This window comes from Bufo gargarizans, chromosome 5 (assembly GCF_014858855.1).
Source record: "Bufo gargarizans isolate SCDJY-AF-19 chromosome 5, ASM1485885v1, whole genome shotgun sequence".
Lineage (NCBI taxonomy): Eukaryota > Metazoa > Chordata > Amphibia > Anura > Bufonidae > Bufo > Bufo gargarizans.
The window spans coordinates 117,901,198-117,920,621 of NC_058084.1; the positions used below are offsets into that span (position 1 = coordinate 117,901,198).

A 19,424-nucleotide genomic window follows, 5' to 3' on the forward strand; every position below is an offset into this window, starting at 1 on the left:
CTACTGTCCTGTTCTCAAATCATGCTGTGCGAGGGGGACAGTAGACCCATGGTCAGGCTGGAACTTACAGCATCATAAATCACCAAGATACAGTGAGTTCAGATCAGCCAAGCCTCCATTGGTCATCACACAGACCATGTTTCACGGTCTACACATCTGAAACCGGCCTAAAAGTGGTCAACCTCATTTATGTAACCTAACAGCATCATGAGGGAGGAGGGGGACGTGTAGATATGGATGCTATCACTGTAACGGGAGCATAGCTTTATCTTGTAAAATACATACAAGTGAGGTGTAATGATTTATGCAATAGCAAGGCAGGCTCATTATATTATAGTTAAACTGACAGTGATATTTTATAGTTTAAGCACTTAAGCCTTGGCTTATCATGGGATAAAATATGATGATGATGTGCTTCTGAAAAGCAAGTTCCAGCAGCCGCTTTCCTTTTTTAACCTGAAGGAGAACATCATTTATTTGATTTCTATTTTTTTTATATTTTTTTTATTTCTTTTGGCTATTAGCAGCGGTATTATTGGTGTCAGCAATTTATAGAGCATTAGGGAGATCACTAATGGTAAAATCACTGGAGTGCAGCAATATCCTAAAGCAAACAAGCAACATAAAATTATTTTACAGTATGCATACTTTCAGAAGGAGTCAGCTATACAGTTTTTGCTTTCTTAAATTTTGTTTACTAAAAACACATTACCTGTTTTCTACCAACTACAAATCGATCTCCATTCAAGACTCAACATCCTAGCATCACCATGGGATTGATTATACCAGCAGAGACTGCATGTCTGCATACCGATGTAGCAGAGACAAACTGGTCATTTGGTGCAGATCATCTTGAGGAAATAATATTTTTGCATAGGACTGCAGACAGGGGGAGACTGATCTTTTTAGTATGCCAGATTTTGACTATAAAGTGCCCCAATGTTCTAGCAGAAAACAACCCAATTGAAGCTTATTTGAAGCACATTACTTTCCGCTATCAATAAATGACTTGGAATGATCTGACTGGTTCATTTAAAAGGGGTTTTCCAGAAGTACAATATTGATGACCTGTCCTCGGGATAGGTTATCAATACCTGATTGTTGTGGTCTGACACAGCACCACCACTGATCAGCTGTTTGAAGAGGCGATGGAGCTCTGGTGAGCACTGCAGCTTCCTCTTAACATACCACTCACGGCGCAATACACTGTATAGTGGCAATGCTTGGTATTGCAGCCCAGGTATATTCACTTGAATACTACGAAGCTGCACATAGGTCATGTGATCAATGAACGTGATGTCATAAACCTAGGAAGATGCTGCAATGCTCATTGGAGTGATGCGGCCTTTCCAAACAGCTGATCGGCAGGGGTGGCGGGAGTCAGACCACTCCCTAAATGAGGTATTGATGTATTGATGACCTATCTTGACAAGAACTCATCAATATTTTACTCCTAGAAAACCCCTTTAATGATAGCAGCATATTTTAAAAGGGTAGTCCTACGACAACAACTTATTCCCTATCCACATGGAGAAAAAGAAAATTGACCTCTTTGTCAATTTCTGCAAGAGCTAATTGGAATACGTGTTTCAGAAAAGGAGATTAGATTGGGAGTGTAGGTTTCACAGGTGCTTTGACCATTAAATAAAGGCACACAAGACCTGGTTAGTGGCAAATCTGTTCTTCTTAAGGAAGACAGATTACTGTAAAACATGCCTTGATGCAAACAATGTTCTGAAGATTTGTTACAGAGATGAATGAGGCAAAAAAACAATTCATGTGTCCAATATTATAAAAACACTGAAGAATGGTTTTCATTGATGAGCGCCACAAAGAAAGCCGCTGCTGTGCAACGAAATTATTACGGACCATCTGAAGTTTGCCTGAAGCCACCTGGATGTTCCACAATACTTCGGAGAAAATGTTCTATGTACAGATGAGACAAAAGCAGAACCTTTGTTAGCATAAGTGCACAACAATATATTTCGAGGAACATTGCACACAAACACCAAAACCTCGTCACAACTGTGAAGCATGGTGGAGGGAGCATCATGGTTTGGGGCTTCCTCAGGGCCTCGATACCGTTTTGATCTTTGAGAGAACAATAAACTATAAGGTGAATGAAACACTGTACAGGAGAAGGTACAGCCTGCAGTCCTCAAACCAAAGAGAGAGTGGGTGAAGACAATAACCCAAGGCACACTAGTAAATCAACTAAAGGTTGGTTAAAAGAAAAAGATTTGTGTTTTGAAATGGCCAAGTCAAGAGTCCCACCCATAACCATATCCATATGCTGTGGCACTATAATGGGATCTACCGGCAATCCAGCAAGTTTCCGGCATAAATACCATATTCCTGCCGGAAAAATACAGCTGCAAGAGAAGCCTAACATTGTTTTTGCTTTGTATTGGGATGTTCTCCTCCTTTACTACAGCCAAAACCCCAGAAGGCTGGAGGGGGTTTTCTTGCTTCCCATCCTATGTTCCATTCCTGTTTTAGATGAAAATAAAAGAAATTGATGAACTCGAAATCTGTCTTGTCCAATGATATTGAAAAAAAAAAATGAAATAGTAAATAACCTGCCTTTTTCAGCTGAAGGACATGAGCACTGTACCTACAATTGTAAGCATGGTTACAATCAGAGCTGTGTCTTTGATTAAGGAACAGAAATTGATTTTTCTCGAGACTTCACAACAGCATGAATCCATAACTACCACTTACGAGAAGCTGTTGTGACATGGAGGTTTTGTTACCCAACAATACACTGGGTCCTTTTTCTAATAAAATCATCACAAGTGCAGTGATGCTAGAGTAGACCGAACACAGTAGAAAGTAAGGAATATTCCGCTGGATTACCATTTTGTTGCATGTACTTGACACGCCTTAGATCTGTCATGCCTCCTGAAATGTCTGTTTTAGTAAATACTTGTATTCCCTGTGAAATAACAATCCTGCAGCATCTTTTTTTCATTACTCTGTTCTGTGCTGATCCTTTGTTAGTGCCACTATTCCTGTTGTCAAAGAGCTGTGTCCCTACAGAGTCCAACACTAACAGCACTGAGAGGACATTGCTTCTGTAACTACGTACTAGTAAAACTGAGCTGATAATTCACACATGGTTAGGAGTAGTGTTATGGTACAATTTTTGTATGATCCCTAAACAATGGATCCAATCATGTTATCTGTGATGCTCTAAATCTTAAAATTTAGTCTAGGGGCAAAAGAATGAGAAGATGTGATTCTTGGTGGTATTTGATTCTTCCTCTCCCTCCAAATGGCAGAAGATCCCTTTTATTAGTAAAAACCTGGGTGTTTCCCTTACAACCTAAAATATATAAAGTATATAATGCAGAAATTTACAGAACAGCAGTGTTTAAAGCGACTAGATAACCAAGATTTAATTAGGTTTAATTAATCCTACTATATCAGTAGTAACAGAGGAACATAATGTTCGGCGATGTTCGGCGGATGGTGGACCTTTAAAGATGGTGTCCATTCCAAAGTTAAGCGACCGCCATAGCTGCCGGGTGCCTGCTGTTTTACATATCAGACACCAAGGGCTAATGTCTGCGATTGACCTTAATGGCGATCGCAGACATTCGAACCCCTCAGATGCCGTAGTGAAATGTGACCATGGCATCTGAACGACATAAAAACCTGGAAGCTCATACTTTCCGGGAAGGAAAGCCTTCCCCTGGCTGAAATGGGGGAAGATGTTACATTTGAATAATAGCCCCGAGCCTGTATTAGGCTTCTAGGCTTATTACTGGTATATTCCAATTTAGGCCTGCAGGTGGCAGCACTGCATTGGAAGCATTGGAATGCACAGATCTTTGTATTCTGTAATAGATAAAATTCTATTACTATATAAAAAAAAGCAATCTAATGTTCACTTTGGAAAAGTAAAAAAAAAAAAATGCAAAACAAAGTTTTACATTTTTTTAAAAAATTAAAAAATATAAGTCATAGGTGAATGGCATATGAATGGTGAATGAATGGCTTCATCTCCCCAAAAATGGTATCAACAAACAGCGCCTTAGTCATGACTATAAAAAGTTATGGGGTCAGAGTATGGCGATAAAAAGAAAAAATGAATTGTTTACAAAGTTTTTATATAAATATGTTTTTGTTGTATTTTTTTCCAGCTTCACACTTTATTATATGCTATATAATAAATGGTGGAATTAGAAAGTACAACTTGTCTCTCACAAAAAAAACTGCCCTCATACAGGTATATGAATAAAAATATAAAAAAGGTTCCGGCTCTTGGAAGGCAGTTTACACTTTAGTTTTTGCCCATTTTTTTTGGTAATCCAAAACTGAGATTGGATGCAAAAGCAGAAATAATCGTCTTTTCCTAGTTAAAAAAAAAGCAAAAAGAAGTTTTTCAAATATTTTAAAAATGTAAAAATATTAAAGTCATAGGTGAATGGCATTTGAATGGTGAATGAATCGCTTCACCTCCCCAAAAATGGTATCAATAAAAATTACTGATCGACTCACAAAACATGAACCCTCAAACAGCGCCTTAGCCATGACTATAAAAAGTTATGGGGTCAGAGTATGGTGATGAAAAGAAAAAAAATATTGTTTACAAAGTTTTTATATAAATGTGGGATTGTTTGATTTTTTTTTCCAGCTTCCCACTACATCATATGCTATATTAAATGGTGGAATTAGAAAGTACAACTTGTCTCTCACAAAAAAAACAGCCCTCATACAGGTATGTGAATGAAAAAAATAAATAAAATGATGGCTCTGGGAAGGCAGGGTAAAATGTAAAAAAAAAAAATCGCCATGTCTGGAACGGGTTAAGGGAGGGTTTACACTGTAGCCTTTGTCCATTTTTTTTTTGTAATCCAAAACTAAGATGGGATGCAAAAGCAGAAATATTCATCTTTTCCTAGTTTCCCCCCCCCCCCTCTTTTTATTATTCCTTTTAGGCAAAAAAAAAAAGGCATCAAAACCTTCAATATGTGAACAATGCCTTAAAGTTATATCCCTTTTATAACAACAACAATATTTTTTTTTAAATGCACATGAAACATATAATATAAACTTCAAGTGTTTAATACTGATGACCTATCCTTAGGTAGGGGTCCAACTCCCAGCAGCTGTTTGAAGAGGCCGTGGCTCTCCGGTGAGCGCTTCTCACAGCTTACCAAGCACAGTGCTGTTCATTGAATAGTGGCTACACTGGGTATTGCAGCTCAGCACCATTCATTTGAATGGGACTGTGCTGGGCCTAGGCCATGTGACCAATGAACGTGATGCCTAGGAAGAGGCCACAGCTCTGACTTGAGCGTCATGGACTTTTCAAACTACTGATGAACAACGGTGCTGGGAGTCGGGCCCCCACTGATCTACTACTTATGACCTATGCTAAGGATATGCCATCATTATTAAACACTCGGACAACCCCTTTAATTTAAATAATTCAGTCTATGCATACTAGCATTACTACCATACACATTGCTGTAATTCATATATATATGTTAATAATATATGACTGACAATCTAAATTATTTGACCAGAAAAAAGTGCATTGCAAAGAGAAATGGTACCTTGTTAGGACTCTATCTCCTTATGATGCATCAATATTAATTAAAGTTATTACAAAAAAAATCTTCCTCACGGCAGCAATTGTGATAGAAAAATAAAAGAATGTTTACTCCCCTATTTCATCCCCAGCCGCTTCCAGCACTGCCACCTTGATCCTCCTCCTGGGCTTTGTTTGGCAGCAGTGATTACGTTCCAGTATAGTCCATGTGAGGCCAGTGATTGGCTGCAGAGGTGTCCAGAGTATCCAGGCACATCATCGCTACAGCCAAGAAGATGGTGTCAGAGGGGTTGCACAATAAGCGTTGGGGAATAAAATAGGGCAGTGTATGTACTTTTCTTATTTTGCTTATAATTGCTGTCTTGGAGGACTTTTTTATAATAACTTGGACAACCCCTTTAAAGTGGTATTCCCATTTCAGCCATTTTTGGCATATCCACATACAACTCCTAACAGTGAGCTAGGCTGTTTCCATCACCCCCTATCACTTGCATGGAAGACACAGAAACTAGGTAGTCTGTCTACTTGTCTCTTCACACAGTCAGCGATCTCCAGGCATATAGTAATACAGTCACAGGACCAACTATATGTAGTGGAGATGTATGTGTAGCGGGCTGCGGTGTGAAGCTAAACACTGTGCTCTTATCTGACTTTGGGCTTGTATAGAACACACACATACCATGGCACATAGTGGAGCATATTGGATACTGACTGAAGGCTAGGGATTTTAAGACAAAGTTCTTTTAATATTTCTAGATTAAACTCTTAGGGACACATTTTCTAAAGGACTTGCAACTATTTTGGCATAGAATAGTTGCAAGTCCCCTTTTTTAATTGGTCATGTGGCAGTATTTAGTCACCCATCTGGTTTTAAGCTGTGTCTACTGGTGGGATGTGACGGGGTGGGGGGGTTGGGACTCCAGCCCGACAAATTTACTGACATTTACGCCAGGAAAAAGGTGTAAATGTTAGCAAAAACAACTCCAGCCAGGGACTTTCTTAGACCGCCACAGATGTATCTAATTTATGATGGGACACACACCTCGTCATAAATTGCACAAATCTAACAGCAGCACAAGGGGGAAAATAAAACCAGTGTAAAAAGCCATTCTGAGTGCAACATGCCACCCCACATGGCAATTGAATCCCAGTGTTAAGAATGCCAGGTGGTGATGTGGCCTGATAGTTTTGTGTAATGGTGCTCCTAAGTCGGGTCCAGACAAACAATACTTGATCTTTCTCTTGGCTCCAGCAGGCTAAGGGTAAACTGGCAGGTGAACTTGAATACCTTGCTTTCTCTTTCTCTGCTGTGCTAATCTCTGGCTTCCACCTGGTTACTGGACTTTCTAGCAGTTCTGTTACCTTTGAATGGGTTGCCTTTGGCTGTTGACCCCCTCATAATGCTCAGATGAACTGCCTGGAACTGAGGTGTTCTGTGAGCTGCTTTCCCTGGAAGGCTCCTGCTGCAGGAGGGGGGAACACTCCCCCTTACTGTGCCATGTCCTCCTTCCAATTCTCAACTCCTCTAAGCTTCCTGCAACCCCTCCCCTGGTAGGAAGCAGTACTAGCCCACTTCTGCCTAAACGGGGGAGAAATAAATGGTAAGTTCCAGTTTATCTAAAGGTACCCTGCCATATACACTGCTACCTGCTGGACAACCAGTCACAGTGCATATAATACATTACATAAGTTACATAGCATTATTATTAAGGCACAATATCAAAGGACCTGGAATCAAATACAGAGATTACATTATTGGTAGGACATTAGAGACAGTAGCTGGGTGTAGGAAGGGTAGTTCCCGCTGCAGGGTGCTACATTAGTAAATGTCCCCTTTAGTGTGCATTCACACAACTGTATTTTGCGGTCGGCAAATTGAAGTACAGCATCCGTGTGTTGTCCACATCCGTATGTCTGTTCCTCAAAGGATAGAAAATGTCCTATGCTTTGCCACAAAATGCGGACCGCAGACCCATTGAGGTTGCGGATGTCACACAAACCACATCTGTATTTAGCGGATCTGCAATTTGTGGACCCCAAAACAAATATTCCCTTATACTATTGTAATTAGGATGGGTGGAGATGGATTCACTCTCCCTTGAGGCAAAAAGGTTAGGAGATTTTTCTGCCTGCAAATCGGAGTCCCGTTCTATAGATAGGTGGTACCAGGCGTTGATGACATTTCCTGTGGATATACCATAAAAGTATGAAATAGGAATATCCCTTTAAGTTACTTACAGAACCAAAAAAACTACACATTGAAGCCTATGCTGGTTATAATGGGTCATAGAAAATTTTAAAGAAAATCAAAGCAAAGGGAAAAGGTGAGGGCTAACATCCAAGTCAAAACTTGTGTCTGAAAGTACAAAGTTCTAATACAAGTTGACAGACAATAAAGACATTGCATTACCAAAGATCGCTGTGTAGTAGTGCAGTCATTTGATTGTTAGAAACTTATAGGTTACTAGAAGAAGGACTCGGCTTCGCACGGGTATATTTAATCTATTTCATTTAAAGGGGTTGTCCGGTTTCAGAGCTGAACCCGGACATACCTCCATTTTCACCCAGGCAGCCCCCCTGACTTGAGCATCGGATCAGTTCATGCTCTGATGCTCTCCTTTGCCCTGCACTCAATCGGAGTTCCGGTGAAGTACCGGGCTCTCCATGGGGCTGCCAGGAAGCCCGGTGACGTCACCAGTACTGATGGGCAGGCTTTAGCGCTGCCCTAGCCAGCACTAAAGTAGGCCCATCAGAGCCTGTGACGTCACCGAACACACTGCCGGGCGGAATCTACAAAAGAGTCCGTACCCTGCGCAATCTAGCACAGGGTAAGGGAGCGCACCGGAGCATGAGATCCTCCGATACGAACATCAGGGGGGCTGCCTGGGTGAAACTAAGGGTATGTCCGGGTTCAGCTCTGACAACCCCTTTAATGTTTCTGTGTGTTGTTAAAAGATATCGACAGTATTTTCATGTTACCAACAGACCTGAAAGGTTTTTACTAATGTTTTTACCATAAAAATACATTTTTATTTGTTTGCTTCCATGTGTCCCCTTGATGTTGCTGCCAGTCTGTGCTGCTGGAGGTGGGCTCTGGACAGAATCAGTCTCCTTCACCCTCTGGCAGCTGACAGTATATGTGTTTCTTTCCCTGCAGAAGGAATCTTCTCAACTATACTGCCATGCTACTGTATGGGGTGCTTGGTGGGTGTGTTTATGTTGATGTACACAGTATATGTTCTTTCTGTGTATATTACACCTCTCATTATGTACTGTAGTGTACACCATAATTTTCCATTACTGTGTGGGGCACTGTGATGGCAGTTGCACATGGTCAGGTGTCACCATTTGGAACATGCTGCTGCATGGGGATGCCGATCCTAACCCGGAAGAGCGCACTTATGAGCTTTTCACCCTTTAGATCCAGTGATCACACTTGAACACAGCATCTAAAGGCATTACAGCCACTTATTGCCTTATAGCCTTATTGCCGGTCATGGACATTAGCCGCTGGGCTCTGCTGTTTGAAATAGCTGAGACCCGTCGGCTATGGTCCCTGCTGCACACACACGAGCGGACACCATGTTTAAAAGCCTCACCAGAACCATACATGTATGACGATGGTAGTGAAGGGGTTAGGCTACTTTCACACTAGCATTTCTATTTTCCGGTATTGAAATCCTTCATAGGTTCTCAATACAGGAGAAAAATGGAGACCAAACGTAACTGAGCAAAATGGAATGCTCCAAAAAGCTTTCCCTTCCATTTGGTTGTGTTCCCATAGCGGATAGCAAACTGCGGTTTTCTTTCCATCGTGGGATGGGGAGCAAGACGGATCCGTCATGACCCACAATCTCTCTGACAAAATAGAAAACGGATCCATCTTCCATTGACTTTCAATGGAGTTCATGACGGATCCGTCTTGGCTATGTTAAAGATAATACAACCGGATCTGTTCATAATGGATGCACATGGTTGTATTATCAGTAATGGAGGCGTTTTTGCTGAGCCCTGAAGAATCCAACAAAACTTTAGTTTAAAAGTAGCCTTAATTGAAATGTGTCACCAAAAATGTTTTCTGCCATTAAAAACCAGATAGCAGCACATATGCATTTTTTTTTCTAATCTTTTTATTTTTTTCATTGCATATTTATTTATTCTATTTGCTGAACATAATTATGGGGGCGGCCATCTTGCCTGAGCTGTTCTTAATAGTATTTAGAAAGCATTCGAAAATTGCTTTACGGCAGCCCCATAGGCCATAGACACAATGGTCAGGGGGGGACCTCATTGACTCCTATGGGAGAGCTTTCTAGGCATGTACTGTGACCGGTACAGAGGTCATTGTATAAGGGAAGAATAGATTCGAAGAATAGCTTTGGCAATCACCTATTGTGAATCTATATCTATATATGTCTTATCTATACATAGAGGTGATATCATTACAGGCAGGATTACAATGACAGATAAGCAGGTAACTGCAGCAAAGTGTTCTGTACAGACGAAGAAGAGGCGGCTATGATTAGGCTTAGTGGCCAGTGTGAAATCTGCAGAATTTTATGTTTTTTGTTCAAATATACTGATATGGGAAATTAAAAATAGCATCACCAAAAATTATTAAAAAATATGTTAAAGATAAAAAACGTGATTTAAAGGGAATCTGTCACCTAGATAATTGATATTAAACCAAAAGTATGTCCTTCCAGCACTTCATATCTTTCTTCCATATGTTTTTCTTTTTGCTTGGAGCTCGATCTTCATAAAATCCACTTTTATCCATATGCTAATGAGACATTAAGATGCCCAGAAGGGCGGTATTTTCATTCAAAGGTGCCCAGGAACCGCAATGCACCTGGCCGACACCCCCCATAGAACTGCCTATTCTTGCCGGCAATTGCAGACAAAAATAGGACATGGAATATTTTTTTGCGGAGCTGCGGCCCGAAGGTTCGGGGCCGTGCTCCGGAAATGTGGATGAGGAGAGCTCATAGTGTGCTCTCCGTATCCTGTTCTGCCCCATTGAGAATGAATGGGTCTGTACCCGTTCCCGATATTGCGGAACGGATGCAGACCCATTTGCGGACGCGTGAATGGACCCTAAGAGTAACCACCACACTTTGCTGTAACTGCAAGTTCTGTACCTTGACCTTAACCACCACGCCGATACCTCACCACTGAGTAAAACTGCTGTTCCTGGCAGTCGTGTCTGGGCTGCATCATTCCTTCGATGGGTATGGCTATGGATCCATCACCAACCACCCCTGTCCATTCCACTGCTACAAAGAGCATGGCTTGCTCGGGAGGTCCTCTCTTGTCCTGCATCACTCAGACATTGTGGTGAATGGGCGCTGTGTAATGCTTAGAAGGGGTTGTCCCATGAAAAGTATTGTACATATTTCAAACCAGCGCCTGGATCTATACTAAGAATTTAGGTATAGCCATAGTTATTTTATAGTTATTCAATAAAATGTATCCGTATAGCACCACCTGCTGTTTGCTCTTTTCTTTATTTCTCTGTCCACCTGGCTGAAGTGGACACACATGCTCAGTTCCATTCTTCAACTGTCTCCAGCTGTATCTCCTGTTGGAAGCTGTGACAGGGACAGGGAGAGAGCTGCAACAGCAAGGACACCCCCGCTGAGCCCCCAGTCTGAAGACAATCTAGCAGAACTCCTGGAGCAATGAATGAGGAGATCTCTGGATCCATGTGAGGTACAGGGCTGGTTCTAGCTTTGTTAGAAAGAGATTGTCATGTCCTGTATAATGTCTGATTATCATTTTTTACACCAATCATAGCATAACTCCTTTTATTAGCAGGAAAATTGAATATTTTCTCCTAGGTTTCACCATAGATCACAGCTGATTGGGGGGGAGAGACCCTTTAAACACAGCTGATTATTAACTTTTGGTGGGAGAGACCCTTTAAATAAGAAAGGATTTTCCAAAGTCCCTTTAACAACCCAAATAGTAACATAAAAGCAATAACAGTTGTTGATATTATTAATAACCGTCAATAATCATATTATTTCCACTCAATACTCATCACTTTGGTAAAGATATAAGGTCAGGTACTAAAGGATATGAAGAGTTGCAAATGATTTGCTCCTTGCTGTGCTCCCCCCGCCCTTCAGCAGAATGGTTTCTGCCATGTTCACAGTGTGAAATTGCTGGTTAGCTCCCATCAGAGCCCAGTGTCTCTCTGCAAAGCACAAGCACAGTCCGCTCCCTTAGCGCTGCCGTGCAAAGAAAATACTAAGAATTACTTGCTGAAAAGTCGCCTCCGTCCTCCGTGACCATGTACAAGAGTAAGCACAGGAATCAGCGATGTAAGTACATGTTTCATTTCTCCCTCTTCTTCCTAAGCCCGGAGAGGCGGCCGTGGTCGCTCATTTTCCTGTGGAGTAAGGACATAAATCAATAAATGACATTCGTCGCTGGCGAGAAGGACTTGTTCGGCTCCGGTGCCTTCTCTAGGGGTGCTGCACCCGTGTCTCAGGGACGTCCTTCCCTCGTTACTATGGGAACTCTTAAATGAAGAGCTTTACAGCAGCAAGAATTGCAAATTTAAGTTTAGCTGGATGTGCTGTTTAATTTAGGTCCCAGATGACACAATTTGATCAGCCCCCCTCCACCTCCCCCCCATTACATTTAACGACCTGGTGCAGGGATGACGGGCACCGCGCTGTGGAGACTGTACTGGATACCCAGTCACTGACACGGATGGTGGTAATTTGTTAGTGCTGTATGTACTTCATCCACACGCCGAGGTAGCTGAGCTGAGTTTGTCAGTACAGCAGGGTTTCATCTATCTATCTATCTATCTATCTATCTATCATCAAGAAGTATTTACAAAATCCAGACCTTGATCAGATAATCCTAAATAACATGTAGACGGGCTCCCAGTACTCCAGGGGTGTGAAAAATGTAATTGATTTATTCCTCTATGTCCTTAAAAATACTATCATCTATGTATGTATTTGGTCTATCTATCCATCTATGATTTATCTATCTATCTATCTATCATTTATCTATCTATCTATCTATCTATCTATCTGCACGCTACCATGGCTGCAATGCAAACACAAACAAGGACTACAAGTAGCAGCACACTGCCATGTACAAAGACACATGCAAACATTGAAAACATTTTAATAAATGCAAACTCTATCTATCATCTAATATCTATCTACCTATTGATTGATCTATCTGTTATCTACTCTATCTATCTATTTCTAGTATGTATGTGTCTGCCTGTCTATCTCATATCTATCTATCTATCTATCTATCTATCTATCTCATATCTATCTATCTATCTATCTATCTATCTATCTATTGATTGATCTATCTGTTATCTACTCTATCTATCTATCTATCTATCTATTTCTAGTATGTATGTGTCTGCCTGTCTATCTCATATCTATCTATCTATTTATTGATCTATCTGTTATCTATCAATCTATCTATTGATTGATCTATCTGTTCTATCTGTTATCTATCTATCTATCTATCTATCTATGATCTATCACATTATCGATCATCTGATATCTATATGCCTTCCCATTGATTGATCTATCTGTTATCAATCTATCTATTTCTAGTATGTATGTGTCTACCTGTCTATCTCATATCTATCTCATATCTATCTCATATCTATTGATTGATCTATCTGTTATCTATCTATCTATTGATTGATCTATCTGTTATCTATCTATCTATCTATCGATTGATCTATCTCATATCTATCTATCTATCTTGAGGACTGTATGTTGTACATTGTGCTGAAACTGATGACTGTAATCACTGTGTTACATTTGTTACAATCTTTCTGCCTGTTGGTTTGTACCTGTATTATATTTTACAAAGCTTATAACGTATAACTTGGAAGTTTTGAATATTTCTCCAACTACTAGACTTGTTTGCTGTGACAATAAAATATTTAGTCTGTTTTAATAATGTTAGTCATTGACATTTAGACTCCAGTATATGGATGTAGCAGACTAAGGGTCCATTCACACATCCGTATGTGTTTTGCAGATCCGCGGATCCGCAGATGTGCAAAACACGGACACCGACAATGTGCGTTACACATTTTGCGGACTGCACATCACCGGCACTTTAATAGAAAATGCCTAATCTTGTCCGCAATTGCAGACAAGAATAGGACATGTTCTATTTTTTCGGGAACGGAATTGCGGACCCGGAATTGCGAATCCGCATTTCCGTATCCGGACAGCACATAGTGTGGCCCCATAGAAATGAATGGGTCCGCAATTCTGTTCTGCAAAATGCGAAACAGAATTGCGGACAAGAATAGGACATGTTCTATTTTTTCGGGAACGGAATTGCGGACCCGGAAGTGCGAATCCGCATTTCCGTATCCGGACAGCACATAGTGTGGCCCCATAGAAATGAATGGGTCCACAATTCTGTTCTGCAAAATGCGAAACAGAATTGCAAACGTGTGAATGGAGCTTCAATTGTGATTTCATGATGTGCAGTGCTCCAGTCCTGGGGATATCTGCAATGCTTGGTTTATTATGTAAATGTTTGTAATGCTAATGTACTGTACTACATGAGGGAGCTATGGTCAGAGTTAACAATCCTGGCCCAGCCCTCTCTGGAGCTCAGGGTGTGGGCTGGCTCCACCCCCTAGTTCCAGAAGATCCCAGTGAGTCTAGCTGTAGACAGGGAGGAGTCTCCATGTGCTCCTCTCCTCCAGACTCCAGCACCAAGCCCTGGAGACCCGTCATCTCCACGAACTCCAGGAGATAAAGCAATAAAGAACTAAAGGAGGAGGATTTGTATGACTACAATGGGAGAGATGTATAACAAGGTCATTCTGATTAAAGCATTCCAGACCCTGCTGCTGCAAAGGGGAAACAGGTTAAGACCCCTTATGCACACCAGACTAGCAGAAACTACAGCCATGGTTTCCAGATTGTAGTTACTAGCCGGATGTCCCAATAACAGGGCACTTAACAAGAGAAGGGGTAACTAGAGGGATTTTCTGTAACAAACAGCTCATGCTTGGACATCTAAAAGAAATTGAGTATAGATAACTGTTGGATGTACTACAACTCCTATTGTGCAAGCAGTAAAGAGAGACTTTTATGAAGTTAAATCTGGCCTGGTCTCTCTCTCTAGTTATTAATAATTATAATAATCTGTTAATGTCACCAGCTAGGCATGGCACTTCCATTTCAAGCTCTGGCTTGCACCTACACAGACATTTAACATCAAGTGCACCCCAAACTACCATCTGGCAGAAGCCCTAGCTACAGTGAGTGCCCAGAGGGAATATAGTATGCCCCTCCTTCACTGCACCGACCACATGGATAGACATGCTGAGGGAGTACACTGTGATACATAATCATCAGAGCCACTACCACTCCCATTATCTGCTCTGGCTCCTCAGGGGCTCGCTGTGGTTTGGGACAGGACTGCAAGTTAAACATGGGCATGATCTTGAGCCTCAAAACCTAAAAAGAAACATTCATCCTTATTACATCTGTAAGGCCTTGTTCAAATTTGAGCTGTAATTTCAGTTTTTTGTGGTCCTAAATGGCCCAAAAAATGAAAATAATGCAAATGTGCGCGTAGCCTAAACTGACTTTCACTCGCTTATTTCCTTTGAATCCTTGCGCATGATAGACCTTTTCTGACACCACATACTGGATCACTATGACAATGGGTATAATGTATGTAGGCTTCTCAATGTTTTTGCTTAGTTTCAATGATAATCACTTTGGCAGTTTGGTGACATCATTACTCTGACAATTGCACTGCATTGAAGGGTGTCTCCAAAATGGGAACCCCTTTTCACATGGCCAGGAGCAGGAGTTTAAGAAAAATACTCACCTGTCACCGGCCCTTAGGTTCCAATGCAGAGCCAACATCTCCACAACAGTGATGTGTGCAGGCATGGCACAAAACCGCTGCTCAAGCTAAGGCCATTGATTGTGTATTTGGATGGCCATCACCCTTCCAGACCAGCAGGGAACAGGAGCGGAGGAGAAGGGAGCTTAGTGCTGGAATCAGAACACTGGTGACACACTATAATTTTCTTTTTTAACCCCTGCACCCTACCTGGTCATACTGTGAGGGATTCCCATTCTCAGAGAAACCCATTAAAGCTGTTGCATCAAGTCATGGCTTTCTTATAGGGTATTTTGGGACATTTAAAGTATGTATGCTTATTTGGAGTCTTAAATTCTAGAAAGTGAATTGACCAGCTGCTGTCCGAGATCATCTGGATTAGAGCTGTGTGTCATGGATGGTGTAGGAGCATCGTTCCAAAAAGTTTTCCAGCATCATGGCTTGTCTTAAAATTGGGGTTTATTTGAAGCACTTTAATACAGTAGGCAATGATGCATTTTGGCCTTCAAACTGGACCCTTTGTCATGATCTTGAGTCAAAATTATGACTAAGGGTTCGAGTTTGAGGCCTGAAACGCGTCATCAGCTATTGTGCTTCAAAGCAGGGGCATTGCTAGATCAAAACATTTGGGGCCTTGGCCCCTGATGTTTTGTCCCAGGCCCGAATGTACTGCCTGCCAGCTAGATACAACTGTATTGCTTTCCTCAGGACGGCAATACAATAGAATCTAATGCACTGGAAGAGCTAAAGGGCCTGTGATGACATCACAGGTCATGTGACCAGTAAAACAGGCAGTGATTGAGAAAGACCTGCGATGGATGATGTCACCATCATGTGACAAGTGCAGGAGAGGACGGCAGTGAAGAGGAGAAGTCCTGGGGGAAGAATCTGTGGTGAGGTCTGCTACATGAGGAGAGGTAAGTGAAGGAAGAGGCAGCGCAATGCTGGGAGCTGTGGTTATTTAACTGGGACTGTATGTTAGGGCTGAAGGGAGGTGAGGGGGTCATGTTATTTGCATGGCACTGTATGTTGATGGCGGGTGTAGAAGGGAGTGATGTTATTTACATCGGACTGTATGTTGGAGGGGGCTGGGGGAGGGAGTGATGTTATTTACATGAGACTGTATGTTGGAGGGGGCTGGGGCAGGGCGGTGTTATTTACATGAGACTGTATGTTGAAGGTGGTTGTGGGAGGGGATTATGTTATTTACATAGGACTGTATGTTGGAGGTGGCTGTGGGAGGGAGTGATGTTATTTACATGGGACTGTAGGTCAGAGGGGGCTGTGGGAGGGAGTGATGTTATTTATATGGGACTGAATGTTACAGAGGTCTGAGGGAGGGAGGACCTTCTATCTGACATCACCGCAGGTCCTTTTGCAGGTCCTGAAGAAAAGAAAATACCGGCTGCATGATGAACTGCATGAGGTGAGGTTTGTTTTTTTTTAACCCCTCAATAGACATTTTATTTAGCATTCTGTTTTAAGAATGCTATTATTTTATTATTTTCCGTTATAACCATGTTATAACGGAAAATAATAAAGTGAAGTTCGGGTCCCCATTGACTTAAATGGGGTCCGGGTTGGGAATGAAGATCGGGTCAAGTTCGAGTCCCGAACCTGAACTTTGACCTGAAGTTTGGCCGGACCAGAACTTCCACGGGTTCGCTCAACCCTAGACATGTGTCATGCCTAACAGTCTGGTTGCTAGGGGTGCAGTCTGAGGCATTGTGTATGTTGAGTCTGGTTTCAACTTACGATGGGTCAGAAAAGACCACTGTCTGTTGAAAATATTGTATCCTGAGGGAAAGCGACATTACAGGGGATAGCTATTGATATAAAACTGCAACACGTGCACAAAAAAAAACATTACAAAAGGTTGTGCTCAAACACACTATTTGTCCAAAAATGCCACACAAGCAAAAAAGCACTATGGATGGGTTTTTGGGGCCAAAAAAGCGCACACTAGAAAACTATGTGTGGCAGCCGCCTTATGCGGATATTGTATTTTTTCTATAGCAGCGAGTATTGCTGACACCATGAAAAGTGTTATTTCTATTAAATATTGGAGTGTTGTCACACTCGGTTGCACCTCTATCTTCTCCATGTTGCTTGGTGATTGAATTCATTGATTGCTCTTGCATAGATGAATACTGATGGCTTTAATGACGGGATGATAAAAGGATCAAAGACGCTTATTAGATGAAAGTAGACAGAATTAGTTAGAAATAAGGTGCGCGCGGGCTGAATAGTAATTCCTGGAAGATCTCACCTTCTCTGTGCCTGTTTAATTCTCTTATATTTCTTAAGTCTTAATGCACTTGCTGTTTTCACTGTACATTTCTAAGTATAGGTCTAGAGAGGAGCAAATCTATTCGCAAATTCTGAGATTCGTTCAGAATCTCCTATTTTTTTAGGCACTAAATCAAACCGAATTCTTTCTGGTTTGATTCGGAAGCAATCAATAGTGTTCTGGCACCACCAGGCAGGCAGTTGAGACCAAGCAATAATAGCAGTTTGCTTCGGGAACGATAAAAGTAGATACAGTTGCACCTGACGCTGTATCAGACCAAGGGGACGGGAGAGGGAAAATGAAAAAATAACTGGGGTTAAATACCAGTTTCCAGGGCAATCGGAGCAACTTTGGTTCGGAATGAATCGATTCGGACCCAAACCAAACTCTTTGAAAGATTTGAAAAAAAAAATTCTGATCAATCTCCTTTCCTGACCAGAACAATCCCACCTCCTCACCAGAACAATCCCAATTCTTTACCTGAACAATCCCACCTCCTCACCAGTACAATCCCATTTCTTTACCTGAACAATCCCACCTTCTCACCAGAACAATCCCACCTTCTCACCAGAACAATCCCACCTTCTCACCAGAGCAATCCCACCTCCTAACCAGAACAACCCCACCTCCTCACCAGAACAATCCCACCTCCTAACCAGAACAACCCCACCTCCTCACCAGAACAATCTCACCTCCAAACCAAAACAATCCCACCACCTTGCCAGAACAATCCCGTTTACTCACCTTGAACAATCCCACTTCCTCACCGGAACGATTCTACCTCCTCGTCAGAACAATTCCACCTCCTCAGCAGAACAATCTGGCTTCCTCACCAGAACAATATCACTTCCTCACCAGAAAAATCTCACCTCCTCACCAGAACAATCTCACCTCCTCACCAGAACAATCTCACCTCCTCACCGGAACAATCCTGCCTCTTTACTGGAAACACGGCAGCAGTCAGTCCCAGATGTAAAGCCTCTCACATTTGCAATTTTTGGGATGCTACATATTTACTCTTTAACAAAAATAACTAACCATAATGACTGAGGATCACTTATAAAAAATGTCCTTTTGGCATCATATGTTTGGGCAATGTAATTATAAAAAAAATCCCAGAGTGCATGGAGCTCATGTTGGACAGCAGACCACCTACAGAAACTAGTGGAGATCACATACTGAAAATAACTTTGTACTTCACAAATTCAGCAAAATATCTTATGCACGCCCGAACTGACATCTGTAAAAATATTATATCACTCAAAAAATTGCTCTACACAAATGGAACAAAGTATAGGAGTCATTTTAGAAGACTGAATTGCAATAGGATGTCTTCCAGCACTTCGCTCGGACATAAGCTCAAATATCTTATTTTTCCATCCTATTGACAATAACTTTAAGGTTCAGCTAAAAAAAAAAAAAAATTGGATCCATCGAAATAAAATTGGGGATCAAACAGAGTTTGAAAATCTTAACATGCAGAAATGGAACGGTAAAGTGGCATGTACAAGTAGCTGAAAGCTTTCTATGTGCTGCCCCTGTGTTTATCTCAAGATAAGACCCTGAACATGAAAGGATTTGGACATATATTGTATAACCATAAGAAGAAGATTGGCCTGAACATTGATATTTCCAGATGCTTTCCGCTCTACTGGATGATTTTCATCATTTCTCTTTTGCCAGCAGACAAGGAATGTC

At 41.5% G+C, this 19,424-nt stretch overlaps 1 protein-coding gene across 2 annotated transcripts in view; it reads left to right on the forward strand.

Moving 5' to 3' along the window:
* The window catches only part of RALYL (RALY RNA binding protein like), a 641,777-nt gene that overhangs the window by 408,214 nt on the left and 214,139 nt on the right, over window positions 1-19,424 (forward strand). Inside the window, exon 1 of one of the 2 annotated variants that reach the window (XM_044294719.1) lies at window positions 11,767-11,886. The exons of the other annotated variant lie outside the window; for it this stretch is intronic. Within the exon in view, the coding sequence (XP_044150654.1) occupies window positions 11,856-11,886 (31 nt within the window). The 5' untranslated portion in view covers window positions 11,767-11,855. Of the gene's footprint in view, window positions 1-11,766; window positions 11,887-19,424 lie in introns of those variants that run through there. 2 annotated transcript variants of the gene reach the window in all.